The following is a 20,573-nucleotide window of genomic DNA, read 5'->3' on the forward strand; positions in this document are numbered from 1 at the left end:
ACATGCATTTCAGGCACAGATGCTGCAGGTTTATGAATTAAAAAGAAGTTACTTTGGCTAAATTGCAAATATTCCCTTCTGTGTTATACAGGGTGTGAAACTACAGGGCTTAAACAGGCAAGTTCTAAGTATAATGCTGTAATGCTTTATTTTTCTTGCTAAGTGTTAAATCTGCACTGTCAAATGAGTGTATATTGAAGGGAGTGAAGTGAACAGTAAACATGGCAGAGGAAAAAAGGTAAGCTCCTTCACTGCATTGTCAGAGCAGGAACAGAAATGGGAAAACAGAAAACTTGGCTGTTCAGCCCTCTGGAATGAAAGGAGTTGGAACGAAGGGAAGTTGGCAGCAGGCATGAGATAAATGCATGAGCTGTTGGCAACAGTGCAATAAAGTGAAGAATTCAGAGGAGTTAGTACCTTGTATACAGAGACCCTAGTGTACTCTCAGTAGTTGAGGGTTCATGTGAGTGGGCAAGATTGGTCAGCATTCTTTCATGAACAGGTGGAAGTGATTCCTACGTTCGATCCTGAGATCGCATGTTCTCTCTGTGCCTGCATGGGTTTCCTCTGTGTTCTCTGGTTTCCTTCCACCTCCCAAAAACATGCCAGTAGGTGGATTCACTAAGATAAATTGTCCCTAGGTACGAATGAGTGTGTGTGTGTGCATGGTATCCTGCGATGGACTGGCATCCCATCCAGTGTGTATTCCCACCTCACGCCCAGTATTCCTGGTATAAGCTCCGGATCCACCGCGACCCTGATACGAATGAAGCGGTTACTGAAAGTGAGTGAGCGAGTGAACTTATTAATGACATATCCTACATTTGAACCATTTATAGTCACATGAGGAACATCACTTATCCTATAGCAGATATAAAAAAAATTCTTTCCTTACAAGTCTTGTGTTTTCTTTTTCCTTCTCTCTTGAAGGTAATAAAACAAACAGAGACAAAATGCAGCTTGTCATGTTACTGATTAACTGGAAGGCACAAAGTCCTCTGTCCTGACGTCTCTCCAGTGGCGAAAAACTTACAGACGGTTACAAAGCGCAGTTAAATGTTTTTCTTTGTCATTTATTATGAACATTAGTTCACATATCCGTCCCTGTAAAAGTTGTTACTATAGAAACTATGATTTATTTGAAAGAGTGGATTGATATATATGTGTGATTTGCCTTGAAGAACTTTTAAGGACCAATTTAACTCGAGAATTCAACAGTCCAGTGGCATAAACAAATATTAACAAACAAATATGATTATATTTGTGGTTTTTGTTCATATAAACAACAACAACAAAAAAAAAAAAACTGATGTGTTAAAACAGTGCTCTAAAGTTAACACGAGCTTATTTCCAACAGGGACAGAAAAGCCATCACGTAAAATGAATGAACCTGCACCTAAACCGGAAGCTGATTTGTGTCAATTGTTTTTTTTTTTTAATTTGCTGGCTAATATGAAAATTATATTTCTCGAATTCTGTATACTATACAACGTATTAATGCAATGATAGTGTGTAGTGTCCATTATTTTATACTAGTGAAGCACAGGGTGCCTTCTCTCAGTCACTGACTCCACAGCAGTATACCGGAAGGAGAATTAGCTCGTTGCTAACATCGCTACGGAGAATGTAAACAAGACGAGTTAGCTAGCTGACAACCTACTTACAATGCGGATCTATATTAGAGTTTGTATATTCGGATTTTTCTAAGAATGAAAAGCGGACATGGACGTACACACACGGCCAACGCTATTTAGTGAAATAGGTAAGACATTAATTAGGAAACTGGTTGAACAACTACTAAGCTTAAAAAAAAGCATGCTCACTCCGCCATAAATAAATAAAAAAATTATAAATCCGAGAATTTAAGTAGGAGTTAAATGTTAAAACAAATCTCACGCTTGCAAATGCATTCCGTTAATCATGGTTAGGAAGTTGATCTGGATCTGGAACCGTTTTGTGGAGTCGCTAATTATCGCAGCTAAGGTTATATTGATCCTATACTATATCATAAGGCTCTGTTGATCCACTTCATACAGTACTCTGTATTTTCCATGATTATAGAGAGTATATTGTTGTTTCTACACCTGGTTCTGCATTGTTCTTTTTATACAATTGAGAATGTAAATAAAGGTTGAACTTATGTTGATTACACACCTACCATTTATTTAACGTTGTAGCTCATATATTGCTATGCATCATTTTATCAACACCCTGTTTACCACATCCATCAGTGGAAAGGCACAACTACATGATCACTGCTGAGTGGATGTTATCCGAATAGGTCTTTCTCAGTACAGCAGTCACTCACTCACTCACACACACACACATACATTGTATTTTGGCCCTGGGATGATTGAGTTCACCTGATGCTGGCAAACACCTCTGTGTCACTTGCTGAGCTGAGAAACAGTCCACTATATAAGGAATAAGAGAATTTAGGATGTGGTGTTCTAGGAAAATAATAAATAACAAAGTTCCTGTTATCACTTACATTATAACAGACACAAACAGTCATTTCCTCACCAGCCTTTCTTTTCTCTTTCAAAGTTCTCTCTCTCTCTCTCTGTCTTTACTCTCCCTCTGGCAGAAAATGTAAAGTTACAGAAACTTTAAAGCTACAGCTTTACATTTTCCTCTCAAATTTCCTCTCAGGGCATCCAGCCATTCATCCATCCACCTACCAATGGTTTCCCACTGAAGCTGAGCAGGGTTGAGCCTGGCCAGCACCTGGATGGGAGACCTCCTGGGGAAAACTAAGGTTGCTGCTGGAAGTGGTATTAGTGAAGCCAGCGGGGGCGCTCACTTTGTGGTCTGTGTGGGGCCTAGTGCCCCAGTATAGTGATGGGGACACTATACTGTAAAAACAGCACATTCTTTTGGATGACAGAGGTCCTGACTCTCTGTGGTCATTATAAATCACAGGACAGTTCTGGTAAAGTGTAGGGGTATAACCCTGATGTCCTGGCAAAATTCCCCCATTGGCCCTTATCTATCATGGCCCCCTAATAATCCCCATCTCTGGTGTGTGGTGGGTGTTCTGGCACATTATGGCAGTTGTTGCATCATCCAGGTGGATGCTACACACTAGTGGTGGTTAAGGAGATTTCCCCCATACTATGTAAAGCACTTTGAGTATCTAGAAAAACACTATATAAATGTAAGGTATTATTATTATTATTATTATTTTATTATTTATTTATCCATCCACCCATCCATCTATCTGTCCACTTACCCCTCTATTCATCCAATCCATCCATCAATCCACCCACCCACTAATCCATCCATCTATCCATCCACTCTCCCATCCATTCATCTAATCCATCCATCAATAAACCCACCCACTAATCAATCCATCTAATCCATCCATCCACCCACCTGTTTGGGCTCCAGGAGCTTAAAAATACTTGTTCAAGTATTTCCTAGCTCAATGATAGACTTAACACTAGAGTATGCTTAGAACTGTAACAGTCATGTGCCATGTATAGATGTGCTGATATTATCATGATATAAAAATTACTGAAGCCTCTTCACCTTTAGAGCATGCTTCACTTTCATCATGCATCCCTGCACTATGTGTGTTGCCTATCAAGCTACACTATTAATAATAGCTGCCACATGTCTAGTCATATGCATTATTTCTAAATTGTTTTCTTTGTGTGTTCAGCACATGGCCTGGGCTTCTGGACGGACCGATCAGCAGTGCACGAAGCAGCAGCTCATGGACGAACAGCAGAACTTCAGCAGCTCATTAAAAATGGAGCATTGGTCAACATTGTGGCTGTGGACTCCATAACTCCACTGCATGAGGCGTGTATTCAAGGCCAAACACAGTGCGTTCAGCTGCTACTGGAGGCTGGAGCCCATGTAAGCTTTATTTATATTGGACATGTAAACACTGGTGATGTTTGATAAATTGCTTATCCTGTTTGTTGACTTGCTTTCAGGTGGACGCCCGAAACATAGATGGGAGCACACCGTTATGTGATGCTTGTGCAGCTGGTAATCTAGAGTGTGTGAAGCTGCTGTTGGAGTACGGAGCCATGGTAAACCCTCCTCTCTTCACTTTCTCTCCCCTTCATGAAGCCTGTATGGGGGGTAAGAGAACCTGTTTTTCCCCCCTCAGTCTCTATAGCTGGAATGTCCAAGTCCAAGTTAACATCTAGACAAGTTACACACGGTCTCCAGGGTAATGATACGATGAGAAGTGCATTCACTTAGATTGTTGTTTTATTTTCAAAAGATTGTCGTACCATACTTTTCAGAAGGTCGACATTTCTGTATTATAAATTATTTATTCTGATATTTTGAGATACTGGATTTTTTATTTCCATGACCTGTAAGCTGTAATCATCAAGATTAAAACAAAAAAAAAAAGGCTTGAAATATTTCACTTTATGTGTAATGGATCAAGAATATGTAAAAGTTCCACTTTTTTAAATAAATTACGGGAAAAAAATGAACTTTTCCACAATATAAATTTTTTGACATGCACCTGTAAATATAGTATTTTATACCGTATAGAAACAATAAGATATTAGAACCTGGGTGTATGTTGGGCTCCAGAAGCTTAAAGTAAAATTTTTCAAGTACACACAGCACTGCTAAATTCTTGATTCTGATTGGTCAGAAGCGGTTTACTAATTATCTATAACAGCAGCTCTGAAAGTAAGGCCGGATGCAAATCACAGATTTATATTAACTTGCTCTTTTTAATACGTTATCGTATCTATAGCAACAACTGATACACGGACGTGTACGATGAGCACCCTAAACCTGGAGACTGATTTCAAAAGGAAAACCTTGTTTCGTGAACGTTCCACAACAATAAAAGGATAAAAAGTATGACATGTTAGATGGAATAATTAATAAAAAGCTAGGATATGAATGAAAATAATGAACTCACAGGGTAGTAACAGTGACTCATATTGATTATTTTCCTATTACAGCATGCCATGTTGTGTTTTATTCCTCAGTGACCTGCGAGTGCAGCTTCTTATCAGATTTAAATATTTCGATAACATGGATGTGAATAGCGAAATAGAATGAATGCAAAACAAATGAACACACTATATTAATATGTATTTGTATACCAGGTAACCCCGAGTGTGTGCAGTTCATGATAGCCGAAGGAGCGCTCATGGAGGCTCATGACTGCCACTTTGGGACTCCTCTTCACGTGGCTTGTGCCAGGCAGCATCTAGACTGTGCCAAGATTCTACTGAATGCAGGTAAGGACTTTGCCTTGAGAGTCAGGGGCTGAGCTGGTAAGTTTATTTACTTTGGTCAATGATATACTGTTTTACAAGGTTTGTAGCAGTAGATGGTGTTAATGTTTGTTTGTTTGTTTTTATTATCTTATCTGAAAGGTGCTAACGTAAATGCTGCAAAGATTCATGAGACAGCCCTGCACCATGCTGCTAAAGCAAGCAACGTGGAGATGATTGAGCTGTTGGTTGAGTTTGGGGGTAACGTGTTTGCCAGAGATAACCTCAACAAAAAGCCGATCCATTACACCAGCCCTGGCTCGGCTGCAGCGCTCTGCCTCAAGTTCTACGAAAGTAAGCTTCACCATGTGTTTCACGTGAAGAATAAAATACGACAGGCCATGCTGTTATAGGAAAATACTCAGTGATGGATTGGTGTGATGAAGCAGAGCTACTGTTACCACCCTGAAGTTGATTATTTTCCAATAACATTCCGAAGTGTTTTATTCTCTTATACCACAGCAATGTGTCAGCGTTTACAGTGTTGTATAAATTAAAGAGTGACAGACTTTTTTTTTCTTTTTTTTTTTACATTATTTAATGTTGTGAACTGTCCACAAAAACAATTTTTTTTACAAGACAAACAAAATGCGCTGATACTGGAGACTCCTTCCAAAAATGTTTAATAATTGTTAAATCTCCTCACAGAGAACATTAAAAAATTTGCTGTTACTATAGAGACGATAACCTATTAGTAAGAGTGCATTAATATATACTTTGTAGCTGCCACTATTCTCAGAGCTGCTGCTATAGAAAATGAATCAACACCTTCAGACCAATCAGAATTGAGTATGTAATATAAGTTTGTTTTTTTTTTTTGTTGTTTTTTTTTTAAAATGACCTAGGACTAAATTTTATAGAAGCCCTAGGAGGACATGCATTATTTTTCTTTCTTTCTTGTTTTCTCGTGACCTCGACATAACAAAAAGCTGATTCTCACAACGTAATTTCATCACGAGAAAATCTCGCACCTTGTGATTGGGACTGGTGTTGCGTGCACGTTGGCGTCTTCGCCATTACCATCATAAATTTAATAACTGGCTGCTGTAGAGACAGACTTTATTTCCGCATGAAGAGAAAGGGGTGTCCCCTTCTCAAGTGTCAGACTCTAATGTGGAAGTCGTCAAACTCTGACAGACGTAGAGCTATTTCAACTTGAGTGACAATAAAAACATGTTATGTTGAATACACAGAAAAATGAAGTCGTGATCACAAGAAAATAAGAAAGCAAAAAATTATGATAATGCATGGCCTTTTGGGCTTCCGTACATTTTTGATGGCAAGCAGCTTTATTCTTCATTTTGTTTATCTGTAAAATGCAGTCAGAATAACTGAATGTAGAATGAATCTATTAATGATGCACCGAAAGGAAAATTCTGGGCCGGAAACCGAAAATGAATTTTTTTTTAAAACCCATTTTAAAATAGTTTTTGTATAATTGTATTAATATTAGTCTTTTTTAATGTAATCAATTCATCATCACCTGTTTCTCTGGCACACTTTGCTCTGTGAAAATTTTCGGCAGCTGAAATTTTCATGCTGTGCATCCCTGAAAGCTAGATTTACAGTGTGAACAAGACAGTAATATTCTGCTTTTTTGTTTTGTGTATGTTTTTTTGTGCTTGTGTAGCTGAACCGCTTAGTCTTCAGCAGTTAACCAGGGTTGCACTCAGGAGTGTTTTGGGGAAACGAGCACTGGAGGCGGTGCCACAACTGGGTTTGCCCAATCGGCTGATCTACTACCTCACTTACATGCCCACTCCGCTTCCTGAGCTCCTGACCAGCACACAAGCCGAACCGAACTGAGGCAGACCGACTTCACCAATGCTTCTGGAGAATAAGGGAAACTACACAGTTAATCATGTCTGGAAATATAGCTCGTCTTTTTATTAAAATTGTAGCGCATAAATAAGGTTCAGTTCATACTCAGATCTAAATTCAACATGAGTTTTTCTTTTGCACTGGCCAAACAAGAAACAAGTGTGTGATCGCTAAACTCAGCTGTTTCATTCTCAGTCTGTGCAGCGTTTACAGTCCCCTCCTATCAGTCATGTGTTCCAATATTATTGATCACTTGAAAAACCGGGTGGGTTCAAACAAAAGGGGTCATGTTTTAAATTGTTTTAACACATCTGTCGTCTCATATCCATCTTTTGATCTTAAACCCAAATGTCTTCCGTGTATAGCAGTAATTGCTCTTCCTCTTGCCAATACTTTCAGATGGGACTGTATTTGTAAGATATATTTACATTCTCATTTGTATAAAGTGAAATATATATTGTAAATTGTATATTTGTAATCTAATTTCATCCTAATATGTATTGTACATATTCTGTTCACAATGTAAAAAGTTTACAAATTATTAAATATTACTCTGTATTTGTTTAAAAGTATTAAAATGTGCTCTAATCCTGTTGTTGTTGTTGTTGTTTTAAACAAGTCCAAGAGTGTCAGTGATGCCACGCATCATGAAACTGGTAATGGGAAAAACTTGAATAATGTTCAATATTTTTTTGGCATTGTTGTCTTAATTGCCTTCTTTAAAAGTGGTAATAATACTGATGAATTTCAAAATGATAAACACTTGAATAAATCTGCAGAATAGGTTTTCAAGTTGATGTTTCTGGGTCAAAAAAACGCATCATATTGACAAAGTCGTACACGAAGCGGAAAGCAAGAGACAATAAATATGTTGCTGAATGAAAATACACTGAGCTACCTGTTTAACATTCACACGTTTATGCAAAGTGCATATTGTCCAGTCCTGCTCGTTGCTGTGCTCAGTACGTGCTACGGTAGACGAGAAATGACTTTTAATGTAGGATCAAGTCTTCAGATTTGCATGTATTGAAGTCATTGTAGTAGAATTTCTTATTCATTTGTGAAGTATTTTGTTTTGCTGCCTGTTCATTTATCTTCTGTGTTCTGTGTGTCTGTTAAATGAATAAATGTATTTATAAATGTATTAAATATGAATAAATGTATTTCCCAGAACATACCTTTGTAAGGTTTGTTAGGTTTGCAGAACGTTCCTCTAATGTTCTCTTATTAATAATTACATATTTACATTACATTAGGAATTGATTTTGTTTGTGTGTGTGTGTCTGAGAGTGAGAAAGAGAAAACATACATTTATTTATTTTTCACAGCAAATTGTTGAGGCCCCCCGGGCGCCCCCTGGTGGCCCCCACTTTGAAAACCACTGAGCTAGCATACCTGTCAGCCAATAAGACACGAGTATTCCCAAGTATTTTCCTATAAACCCCGTCTGACTGTTCTCACCTCCGTTCACTGAAGATAACATACAAAGTACTTCATTCTCTGAAGAGACAAAATTACAACAATTCAGTCTTCTTTTATAGACATTACAACTATCCCGGAAGTTCCGGGACTCTCCTGTATTTGAATATGAATGAGTGAGAGAGAGATCAAGGGTCACTTCTAATGATAGCTGGGATCTGGAGAAAGCGAGAGACAGATCTAGTATAGAGAGTGACACAGCGCGCGTCCTGATTGGTCTCTCTTTGTACTAACTAACCTATCAGATTCCTCGGTAGGCGGGTCAGCATCATGTACCACATATCATTTTTAACAGGAGACTTTTAATTTACCCATCTAACTCATTTAAAGTCCCGATTTTATTTCATTGTCTAAGAATATATTAATTATCCAGAATTTTTAGAAAAACGCCAGAAACAATTTGGTGGGGTTTTTTTTGTTTTGTTTTGTTTTTTTACACTGTGAACTCAAACTAAACCTCATGAAGTTTTTTTTTCTTTAGAAAGTCATACTTGAATGTTTTAGAATTCCAAATGAAATTTTGTCTTCATTTAACATTCCCTTACCAAGTTATAGCCATTTATTACAATGTTATTCTATGCGTTTTTCAATGGAAGAAAAAAAAAGAAATGTATTTTATTTACTGACAATGTAGATGTGTCCATAAAAGAAACGTGTCTCTCAAATGAGGAATTTCCCTCATTTAAGAGACACATCTGTTGCTGCTTAGTCCCACACACAGGGTTGGACCAAGCAGCAACAGCCGTTTCCTGTTTGGCTCAGAGGAACTGCATGGGTTTCCTTGACGAATCAATGCTGCAGAATGTCATAGCGTAACCATGACGTGTCCGCATTCAGTACGGAGCATCTCAAAGTCCAACTGAGACAATGTGATATCACCGGAAAGCTGAGAATCTCCACTTTACGGGACTTTTTAAAGCATACAGATTGGATTAGCGGTTCAAAAGATATTAAACATTTTAGAACAACAGTTATATATATATAAGTATATTATATATATACTTTTTAAAAACAAGTTATTTGTATTCATCAATATATGTTCTCATTAATAATCATCATCATCATCATCATCATCATCATCGTTATCATTAACGTTATCGTTATCCTCCTCCAGCAGAACAGATGGCAGTCTTCTTAAAAGATCCGTTAAAGTAAACCACCAAAATGGTCCATTAAAAGCCGAAGAAGAAGTAGAACCAACTACCAGGAAGTACACCCAACATTTAAGAGATTTAGGTTATGTGCTTTTCCACCCGTATTTTTATGAAGCCCCGCCTTAGGTTCTAGGATTGGCTAGTGGTAGGTAATTTTCTGGGCTACGATTGGCCAGTAGTTCTTGCGCGCAACGAGTCTGGATTTATGGCCAATCCTAACGTAGGAGGCGGAGTTTGATAAATATGGGTGTGAAAGAAAAACGCTGCTAGTTCTGGGAAAAACCTGACCAGCCAACTTTAAACTTACAAACGAGATTATTATTTCATATACATTTGAAATCTGTACACTCGTTTCATATTGTCAGTTAATTTATTGTATTACCCATATTATAACTAAAAGGTCCTGTTAGCTAAATGGAGAAACATGATTCTTTGTAGAAAGATTAACTAATTAGCATTTAGAAGCTAGCTAACAGCCGGGAGTGGGAGATCTGCAGGCTTCACTGGTGAGTTGCATTTCTAGACGATTTATGTGTTCGCTTAGCTTTTACAATAAAAAAAAGGCGAAGTTTATGATTTCAGAAACATGAGACTTGTTTCATCTACATTGTAGTTAGCTTATCAACGAGCTAACGTGGTTCAATCGATTAGCTAGTGATTCACCTAGGTCATTTTTTTGGCCTTTGGTTTGCACTGGGCATTACTGAATAACTCCGGTCTTATTAATTACTTTTCAACCCAATGGCATTGTAAATGTCTGCTTTCAGATCTGCTGTTATAAGAGTTAAAAGCTAGTATCACATGACAATGGAAATACAAAGCTAAACAAGGCTATAGAGTCTGTTAAGGCTGGGAGCCGATCCAAATGAGGAATCGATTCTTTGATCCAATCATCAGAACGTAAGAATCGACTCTATCTCTATGGAGTCGATTTTTTATATATGTGTGAGAAAGTACGAGATTCTGACAAATGTTTCGCGCCACACCACAGTCTGGCACTAAGTTATTATTTTGGGAATCAAAATGTACACCAAAATACAGGTTTTATAAAGAAATAACATAAAAATCGCAAATTTTAAGTCATCTTAAAGCTACCCACCCAAACGAGCTAGTTAAGTTAATTTAGCTAGCATGAACTCTCCAAGTTAACGTTGCTAAATAAAACGGCAGTCTTTAATGAATAGCAGCATATTACGTTTTTGAATATATTAAGATCCCTTGGTATGCATACTATTGATCATTATGGTGTGTTCGCTATGTTTTCCTGCTCTGTAGTTTTGTTTTGGAATCAAAAAGTTGCAAAGAGTCGACTCAGTCGATTCCTAACACGTGGACTCGGAATCGGAGTCGGTTCCAAATTGCTCCTCAGCTCAGTTCAGGCAGAAAGCAGTGGCACTCTCGTGGTGCTCGTGGCTGCCACATAGCACGTTTTTTTTTCTTCCTCAACGAACATGTACACCTTTTGGGTACGTTAGGTGTCTCAACAAGGTGTACAAATATATGTACAAGGTATTAAAAATAACATTTACGAAGTTGTATATATTTGGACATAATAAATTTTGACGTGGGCAAAAGTCATTGCATTTTTTTTTTCTTTGAGGTGCTTTGACTGATGATGCATGAACTACAAATAAAACCCACCATACACTCAGAAAGGTGTAACATGATGTAATATCTTATCATAATTGTATGTCTTATCACAACTACAACACCCCTTGAGGTAGAAGGATATTTTATTATAACTCAGAATACAGTAAGTCAGAGCTTGGACTAGTCCTAATGTGTGAAACATGGGAAAAGCACTCAATTCATTTTGGAAATTATACCACAGAAAATATTGAGTAAAGCCAGTTGGAAGGGACATTATATCTTTTAATGTTCTTTAACAATCATAGTTTTCTGGTTTGGTGGTGGTGGTGGTGGTGGTTGTTGTTGTTGTTGTTGTTGTTTATTTGATTAATTATATAACATTATGTAATCCACCCAGACATAACATTCCCAGATTTGCTGCCATTTAACTTGAGTACAAGCAGAGTGAAATAATTGTCTTATCTGATTCTGTGGTCTAGTTTGGTAGTTTCATATTGACTCATAATTCAATATGAGCATCATACTTTTCGGATTCTTATGGCCCGCCTCCAGTCTTTTAATTGTTTTTTATAGATGGGTGGATTGGAGATGAGTAGTTGAGATGGAAATAGTGATGGTAATAAAGATTGGCTAATGGTTGGGAATGGGATGAAAGGATGGATGGTTTGAGGGAGATGGAGATACTTAACCCTCTTACCCCATATGGCCGAAAAACCGGCTTGCCCGTCTTTGATCTATTCCCGTAAGGATGATATACCGGCTTGGTCGTCTATGCCAAATACCCGTAAGGCCGATATAGAGGATTTACAGTGTAAACGTTATCCCCATAAGGCCGGTGTACCGGCATTACTCTGCTATGATTCCTTACTTATTTAATTATTATTTTTTGACCCGGAAGGTTGATGACGTCATGACGTCACGATGTGATTACGTTATTACGCCGGCATTACGATGGAGATCCAAGCGTGAATATTGGTGTAATAGTAGAAGTGAACTAAAAATGCCAAAGTGAAAAGCTAATCGTGTTCCAGCTAAAGTTACACCTACAGTGAACACAGGTACATCTAAAACAGTGGAAAAAAAAAAGAAAACATACACAGTTACACAGGCGAGAGTGAGGATTCTAGATAGTGACAGCAGTGAAAGTTCAGGCGATGTTGAAACCGAAACTGATAGAGACGCAAACTCTCCTGATTCAGACCTTGATCCGTCTTCATCTTCAGCATCAACCAGTGCGACTGACACTGCAGGGGTCTGGAGTCATAACGGGACCATCTCTGTGCGCTCGTGAAAACACTACCTGCTGGTCTGATTATCACCAGAAACTTGACTTTTGGCGCTAAAATGCATTTATTTATTTATTATTTACTTGAATTTATTCAAAGGCATTGACCACGCTGATGCTCGTATGGTACTTCTAAATGAGTATAAGGATTTTAGCGAGCATTTTTTCGTAATTTCTCTAGTTAAGAATTGTGCTCTAAGTTTAGTAAAAACACTGAACTACTTCATTTTCAAAGTAATATTACACAAATACATTATTATAAGTTGTTTCAAGGCCTAAAAATGTTAAAATTAAAATGTTGATTTTGGCCCAGGAACTCAGGGTTGGCGTGCTGTTTCTCTGGGGAATATAGGGTTATGGGACATAATACTGTGGGAACTTAGGGGTAAGAGGGTTAAGGGTGGAATGAGATAGTAATGGGTTGATGGAAATAGATATGGAGAAGGATGAATGGAGATGGATGGATGGAGACAGATAGAGAACAATGAATGGAGATTGAAATGGGTGGCTGGAGATAGAGATGGTGATGGATAGATTATTGGTTGGGTAGGGATGAAAGGATGGATAGAGGGAGATGGAGATACAGAAGAGTGGAATGAGAGAGATGGTTGGATAGAGATGGAAATGCGTGGATGGAGAGGGATGGATGCATGGAGACAGATAGAGAAGGAAGAATGGAGATAGATATTGAGAAGGTTGAATGGAGATCAAAATGGATTGATGGAAAGAGAGAAGGATGGATAGGGATCGAGATGGGAAGATGGATGTAGATATGGTGATGGATGGATGTAGACAAAGATGGAGTAGGCTAGATGGAGATGAATGATTGTATAAAGATGGAAATATGGATGGGTGGATGGAGATATAGATGGGAGATAGATATTGTGATAGAAGAATAGAGATCAATGGATGGAGATACAAATGTATAGATGGAGATGGGGACATGGATATAGAGATGGTGATGGACAAATAGATGAAGAGATGAAGTGGGCTGGATGGATAGAGTTGAATGGGATAATCATGGAAATAGGGATGGGTGGATAGAGATTTTTGGATGGAGATAAAATATAGATGGGACATATACAGTGCCCTCCACTAATATTGACACCCTTGGTAAATATGAGCAAAGAAGGCTGGGGAAAATTGTCTTTACTGTTTAACCTTTTGATCTTTTGCTCAAACAATTCTCAAAAAATACACTGCTATCATGGATATCAAACAATTGCAAACACAACACAGGTTTTACAAAAAAAAAAATCTTTGTTAAATATAAGTGTGCAACAATTATTGTCACCCTTTTAGTCAGTACTTTGTGCTACCTCCGTTTGCCAAGACAACAGGTCTGAGTCTTTTCCTATAATGCCTGATAAGGTTGGAGAATACATGGAAAGGGATCTGAGACCATTGCTCCATACAGAATCTCTGCAGATCCTTCAAATTTCGAGGTCCACGCTGGTGGACTCTCCACTTCAGTTCCCCCCACAGGTTTTCTATGGGTTTCGAGTCAGGGGACTGGGATGGCCATGGCAAGACCTTGATTTTGTGGTCAGTAAACCATTTTTGTGTTTATTTTAATGCAAGATTTGTATCATTGTCCTGCTGGAAGATCCAGCCATGGCCCATTTTAAGCTTTCTGGCAGAGGCAGTCAGGTTTTCATTTAATATCTGTTTAATATCTATATTTAATAGAGGCCATGATGCCATGTATCCTAACAAAATGTCCAGGTCCTCTGGCAGAAAAACAGCCCCAAAACATTAAAGAGCCACCACCATATTTAACCATGAGTTTGAGGTACTTTTCCATACGGCTACCTCTCTGTGTGCACCAAAACCACCTCTGGTGTTTATTGCCAAAAAGCTATTTTGGTTTCATCTGACCATAGAACCTGATCCCAAGTTCCAGCAGTGTCTGGCAAACTGAAGACGCTTGAGTTTGTTTTTGGATGAGAGTAGAGGCTTTTTTCTTGAAACCCTTCCAAACAACTTGTGGTGATGTCGGTGACTTCGGATTGTAGTTTTGGAGACTTTCTGACCCCAAGACACAACTAACTTCTGCAATTCTCTGTCTGTGGTGCTTGGAGATTTTTTGGCCACTCGAACCATCCTCTACACAGTGCGTCGAGACAATAGACACACATCCAATTCCAGGTTGATTCATAACATTTCCAGTTGACTGGAACGTAATTATTGTCCTGATGGTGGAAATGGGCATTTTCAATCCTTTTGCTATTTTCTTATAGCCACTTCCCATTTTGTGAAGCTCAACAACCTTTTGCTGCATATCACAGCTATATTTCTTTTTACTAAATTACTATATTACTAGCTATATTACTAAATTTGGCCTGTGTGTCACCTCATATGTATACCCCTGGAAGTGAAACAGGAAGTCATGGTTGAACAATTTCCTGTTCCTAGTCACCCAGGTGTACAATATGTAAAATATCAATAGTTCAAAAAATATTTTCTCATATGAATTCATAGGGATGCAAATAATTGTGGCACACCTATATTTAACAGATTTATAATTTTTTTGTTGTTTACAATTGTTTGATATCCATGAGAGCAGAGTATGCTTATGAATTTTTTGAACAAAATATCAAAAGGTTAAACAATAAAGACAATTTTTCACAGTGTTCTTTGCTCATTTACCAAGGGTGCCAATATTAGTGGAGGGCACTGTAGATTGTGATGGAATGATAGATAAATGGATGGATAAAGATGAGATGGGTATGGATGGATAGAGATGTATGGATAGGGATAAAGATGGATGGGTTGAGATGGAATATAGATGAAGATAGTGATTGAGGTATTGATTATAGAGATGGTTGCAAAGAAGACAGACAGACAGACAAATGGAGAATAGATGGAATTTTACTCTCATCTTTGGTGGGAAGGTTTAGCATTAATGTGTGTATTTTGGCAAAATACCCAGCAAGCATTTTACTTCTTAGCACGATTCTTTTGTATATGATGATATATTACAATTCTCCTAATAAACCCAGTGGAGACCAACAGGTTTAGAGTTCTACCACTTTTGGAAATTTAAGTCTGACATAAGCAAAGGACTAAAGCCAGTATTAAGAACTCCATGACGCAAAATCACCACGCCTCCTTGGCGTTATTATTATATAAGACTTGTCCTGTGTCCCATTACAACCCTTATGTAATGATGGCATTCCATTACTAAGTGTGCTGCTATTTTAATTTTCATTTCATTTCGAGTGCTTGATTTGCAAAGTAGATCAGTGTCAGAAACCTAGCCCCTCTTCCTTACCTCCTGTCTTGTACTGGGTGAGGTCTGAGGGGATCTTTTACATCCAAGATGGTCTACTGTAAATAGATAGATGGGATTTTATGATCAGCATGGTTCATAACCAGTTTTGTGCCCTTGTTTGTGCAGGTGAGACGACGGCATCAGAATGACCGAGTATAAGCTGGTGGTGGTGGGAGCAGGTGGTGTAGGGAAGAGTGCGCTTACCATCCAGCTCATCCAGAATCACTTTGTGGACGAATATGACCCCACCATAGAGGTACTGCATAGCATGGAACATCATAAATCGCATACATCAGATCTACCTAATGCACCTCTGTCGAAGACTTTCAGTTCCCACCCACTGGCTAGCGCTCAACTATCAAATGACAGCTGCCACTGCCACCACTGTGCCTCTGCAAATTATCCAGCTAAACACAGTTTAAAGAACGCACCGTCTACCTTCTTCCACATATGTGAGCTCATAGACTGGTTTAGTAGCATTATGGTTGACCGGGGAGAGAGTAATGCTATCCCTCCCACCCAGAGACCACAGCCAGTGGTGGTCTCTTGCCATCGTCAGAATCTCTTGCACACTTTTCTATTGCATCACCTGAGAACCCAGCCATGGCTTTCTGAAAGAGACGACAGTAAAAAACGAAATATGTGCTTCATTAAGGGCTTAGTAATTCACCAATCAGGCGTGTCATCAGTAGGGGGGGGGGAAACTGTGCAGGTCAGGAGTTAAGAACCCCTGCTTTACTGAATTCCATTAAGCCATGTGTGTGAAAAGATGTGATCTTCAGTGTTGTTTGCAAACCCAGGACCGCAGTTAAGTGGCTAATTAGTAAATGGTCAGTCTACACAAAGTGTAGTGCAAGCTTGTTTTTCCACATTCTTGTTTTAGTTAATGAAATGGCTGGATCTTTGTCCAGGACTCATACAGGAAGCAGGTGGTGATCGATGGGGAGACATGTTTGCTGGACATCCTGGACACAGCAGGACAGGAGGAGTACAGTGCCATGAGAGACCAGTACATGAGGACTGGCGAGGGCTTCCTCTGCGTGTTCGCCATCAACAACACCAAGTCTTTCGCAGATGTACATTTGTACAGGTAGGTGATTCATGTGGCATTACATTGGCAATTGCAGCGAATCCGTTTGACTTTTATACTAAAACATAGAACTTGTAGCAAATTAGTTGAGACGTCCGTGTGTAAGAATCACTATGCGATATTTATTACACACACCGGTTTGAGGAGTCTAAGTATACCGTACCATACCTAAACAATTACCTGCCTTCCTACTCAAGTGATCGATCGGTTTCCATCCTGATCACTCACCAGGAAAAATCCTGGAGTTCTTATTGAATATTAAAGTGAAGGACCTCATATAGCTGCTGTTGTTGAGAGACTGCTGAAATGGTGACTACTGGAATGCCTCGCTTTACCTTCCTTGATCTTGCCATGAAAATAGCCACTGATGCTGGCATGGCATTAAAAGAACAGTAAATAAATAAATAAATCCTGATCATCATTCTTCCTTATTTACACTTCCTTTCTTCCTTAATTACATCCATCATTCCTTCCTTCCTTCCCAATTTCAGTACTTTGTTCTTTACTTAATTACTTCCTCCCTTCATGGCTTTCCTCCTGTCTTACTTAATTCTTCCTGTAATTCTGTGCACCTTTATTTTGCTTTCTTATTTCATACCTCCTTACTTCAGTTCATATTTCCTTCATTGCTATCTTTCATTACAAATTTCCATACTTCCTTTCTTACTTCTATATTTACTAACTAACTTAAACATTTCCTTACTTGTTCCATTATTTTATTTTCTTACTTGCACACTTACATACTTCCTTACTTCTATACTTGCTTACTTATGTCTGTACTTCCTTACTTGCTTCCTTACTTAGTTACTTCCTATCTTTTGTACATTATTCCTCACTTCCATACATCCTTTGTCCCTTTCTTGCTTCCATACCTGCTTTCCTTATTCTTCCATCCTCTATTTCCTTCATTCCTTCAACCTTTCTTCCTATATTTCCTTCCTTCCTTTATTCCTTCCTTCCTCTATTTCCTTCATTCCTTTCAAGCTTACTTCCTTCCTCTATTTCCTTCTGTCCTTCCTTCCTTCCTCTATTTCCTTCTGTCCTTCCTCTATTTCCTTCCTTCCTCTATTTCCTTCATTCATTTCAAGCTTACTTCCTTCCTCTATTTCCTTCTGTCCTTCCTTCCTTCATCTATTTCCTTCATTCATTTCAAGCTTACTTCCTTCCTCTATTTCCTTCTGTCCTTCCTTCCTTCCATCCTCTATTTCTTTCACTCCTTTCAAGCATCCTTCCTTCCTCCATTTCCATCTGTCCTTCCTTCCTCTGTCCTTCATTCCTTTAAACCTTCCTTCCTCTGTCCTTCATTCCTTTAAACCTTCCTTCCTCTGTCCTTCCTTCCTCTATTTCCTTCATTCCTTCCTTCCTCTATTTCCTTCTGTCCTTCCTTCATTACTTCCTCTATTTCCTTCATTCCTTTCAACCTTCATTCCTTCCTTCCTTCCTTACTTTTCACTCTTTCCTTCTTTACTTCCCTACATGCTCCTGTCTGTTTGACTACTTTCTTTCTTTTTCTTTCTTTCTACACTTCCTTACTTATAGACTTCCATATTTTTTCTTTCTTTCATTACTTCTGTTTATCATTTCCTTCCTTACTTGCTTCCTTTGCTAAATTAAGTTCTTCCTTCCAGGGAGCAGATCAAGCGAGTGAAGGACTCTGACGACGTGCCCATGGTCCTGGTTGGAAACAAATGTGATTTGGCCAGAACTGTCGACACCAAGCAGGCTCAGGAACTGGCCAGGAGCTACGGCATTGAATTTGTAGAAACCTCAGCCAAGACCAGACAGGTAAGCAGAAATGGACGGATTTTGTTGATTACTTGTCTTTTTCCTTTTTGTAAGTTTAAAGTAAAGGATTACACAGCTGAAGACATGTCTTACTCAGAGGTCACTTTTGAGTGCTGATTGTTTATTTTTGTTTGTTCCCCCCCACACACACAGGGAGTTGAGGATGCTTTTTACACCTTGGTCCGGGAGATCCGTCATTATCGCATGAAGAAACTCAACAGCAGGGAGGACAGGAAACAGGGTTGTCTTGGAGTCTCCTGCGAAGTCATGTGATCAGGAGAAGCACCACCTCTACAGAGATTCCTTGCAATTTCATTGGCCAGCAGCTAAAAACTTGACACCCACTCACTTGTGACTGAAAAGCTTTGTGAAGTGGTCCAAATTTTTCATCACATTTTATTCATGTGGCCTGAAACCGGCCTCGGCAGTGGAGTTTTTCTGCATTGGGCCCCCTTGCTGGCTAAAAGGGATCATTTCAAACCTGCTCACTGTGTGGACTGTATTGGCCTGCTGTGATGGAAAAGAGGGGCTCAATAAGCGACATTTGGCCTCTGCATTTATCTCAAGTCATTAAGCGATGAAATCTTGCATCTTTCCCTGTTAAAATTTTACCTGACTATAATTTGTAAGTTCAGTACTCAGGAATACTGTGAAGGCAAAAGTGCTTCTATTTTTTTTTTTTTTTTTTTAAGTCCATTTGCATACCCATTTCACGGTAGATTTTTTCTTATCTATGTATTCCTGCTCCCACTTGTATTATTTTCCATCTTCGCTTGTTGTAGCATCTGTGGTGTCAGTTATTCACAAGGGCATTCGACATTTTTTAGCCATGACTTTGAGGCAAAAACACTTTCAGAGAGCAGTAGAAAGGCAGCAATTGCTTCCAGGAATTTTTTTTTCTTTTTTTTTTTTTTATTATAAACGTCTGTATGCTGCTGCAGTGAATGTCTTTACTCTGCATAAAACACTGGAACAACAACAACAACAAAAATCAAGGTTAAGGTTTTTTGTTTGTTTGTTTTTACCTTGCGTGCCTTATTCTTTCATAAAGGTTAGTCAGACTTCACAAAGAAAGGACCAATGGGTGATGATGGCATCTGTTTCTTTGAAGATCTTGCATTTTAGTGCCTTTACTCATCTATTCTACTTTTGCTTGCTCACTGATGTCGGTTAAGCTGCAGACTGCATTAAGGTTTGAGGAAGTTGTGGGATTGGTATTCAGCAGTGTTTAGAAAGAAGCATTTGAGGACGTTGAAGACTTGCTGTGCCATAATGCACTCGCTGTATTTCTGTTTGTGTTTCAATTTGGCCAGAAGTATGCGCTGCCTTTAGAAGTTTCCCACAAGACATTTTTCTAGGAATATGATCCTCGTTTGATTTCAAACTGTGGTGCCAGTAATGACTTTGTCTTACTACAAGGACAAAACAACCTCATCCGATCATTGCCTGGTGCTCAAACAAGTGTTTTATTCCCAAAAATGTATTTCAACATGAATTTTCTTTCCCCAAAAAATGGATTTCTTGTTTAGTGGAATTCTTTTCCTTCACCTTTGCTGATGCTTGATGTTTTATTCTGTTTTTTTATTTTTTTTATTTAATTTTTTTCCACCATCATGGCTTTAATCAAAAATCTATAAATTAACTTGTCACGTCACAACAATGACCGTTTGAGTTGTTTAAAAGATGTTTCATGTGCCACTGTATTCTTTTCCTAGTAAATTAATTGTAAACAACGATCAGCGTTTAATTAAATTTGTCATCATTTTTGCTTGTTTGATTCCACCAGTGCTATCTTTACATAATGCCGGTCTCTCCCCTTCTCCCACATCTT

The 20,573-nt window shown here is 38.6% G+C and overlaps 2 protein-coding genes across 3 annotated transcripts; both read left to right on the forward strand.

The window, feature by feature from the left end:
- The first annotated feature begins 1,217 nt into the window (after window positions 1-1,217).
- Window positions 1,218-8,620, forward strand: asb13b (ankyrin repeat and SOCS box containing 13b). 2 transcript variants are annotated; one of them, XM_053625609.1, is made up of 6 exons: window positions 1,218-1,762; window positions 3,665-3,864; window positions 3,945-4,095; window positions 5,094-5,228; window positions 5,367-5,558; window positions 6,895-8,618. In XM_053625609.1, the coding sequence occupies exons 1-6, from the start codon at window positions 1,723-1,725 to the stop codon at window positions 7,068-7,070; spliced, it is 894 nt and encodes a 297-aa protein (XP_053481584.1). In that variant the 5' UTR covers window positions 1,218-1,722; the 3' UTR covers window positions 7,071-8,618. The 2 variants fall into 2 exon arrangements, with proteins under 2 accessions (XP_053481584.1, XP_053481583.1); XM_053625608.1 differs by lacking the exon at window positions 1,218-1,762 and adding an exon at window positions 2,777-2,932 and having other exon boundaries at window positions 6,895-8,620.
- A 1,333-nt stretch (window positions 8,621-9,953) lies between these two features.
- nras (NRAS proto-oncogene, GTPase) lies at window positions 9,954-20,506 on the forward strand. The gene is made up of 5 exons (XM_053625614.1): window positions 9,954-10,224; window positions 15,994-16,123; window positions 16,779-16,957; window positions 18,586-18,742; window positions 18,896-20,506. The coding sequence occupies exons 2-5, from the start codon at window positions 16,013-16,015 to the stop codon at window positions 19,013-19,015; spliced, it is 567 nt and encodes a 188-aa protein (XP_053481589.1). The 5' UTR covers window positions 9,954-10,224; window positions 15,994-16,012; the 3' UTR covers window positions 19,016-20,506.
- Window positions 20,507-20,573: the final 67 nt, after the last annotated feature.

The sequence above is a fragment of the Ictalurus furcatus genome, chromosome 5 (genome assembly GCF_023375685.1).
Source record: "Ictalurus furcatus strain D&B chromosome 5, Billie_1.0, whole genome shotgun sequence".
Taxonomy (NCBI): domain Eukaryota; kingdom Metazoa; phylum Chordata; class Actinopteri; order Siluriformes; family Ictaluridae; genus Ictalurus; species Ictalurus furcatus.

What these genes read in the sequence shown, in the direction of transcription:
- asb13b (XM_053625608.1), top strand. Translation starts at nt 2,842, where the DNA reads ATGGGGACACTATACTGTAAAAACAGCACATTCTTTTGGATGACAGAG. An exon ending in TAAATCACAGGACAGTTCTG is followed by an intron (nt 2,933 to 3,664) that starts GTAAAGTGTAGG and finishes TTGTGTGTTCAG; the next exon opens with CACATGGCCTGGGCTTCTGG. An exon ending in TCATGAAGCCTGTATGGGGG is followed by an intron (nt 4,096 to 5,093) that starts GTAAGAGAACCT and finishes TTTGTATACCAG; the next exon opens with GTAACCCCGAGTGTGTGCAG.
- nras (XM_053625614.1), top strand. Translation starts at nt 16,013, where the DNA reads ATGACCGAGTATAAGCTGGTGGTGGTGGGAGCAGGTGGTGTAGGGAAG. An exon ending in AATATGACCCCACCATAGAG is followed by an intron (nt 16,124 to 16,778) that starts GTACTGCATAGC and finishes ATCTTTGTCCAG; the next exon opens with GACTCATACAGGAAGCAGGT. An exon ending in CCTCAGCCAAGACCAGACAG is followed by an intron (nt 18,743 to 18,895) that starts GTAAGCAGAAAT and finishes CCACACACACAG; the next exon opens with GGAGTTGAGGATGCTTTTTA.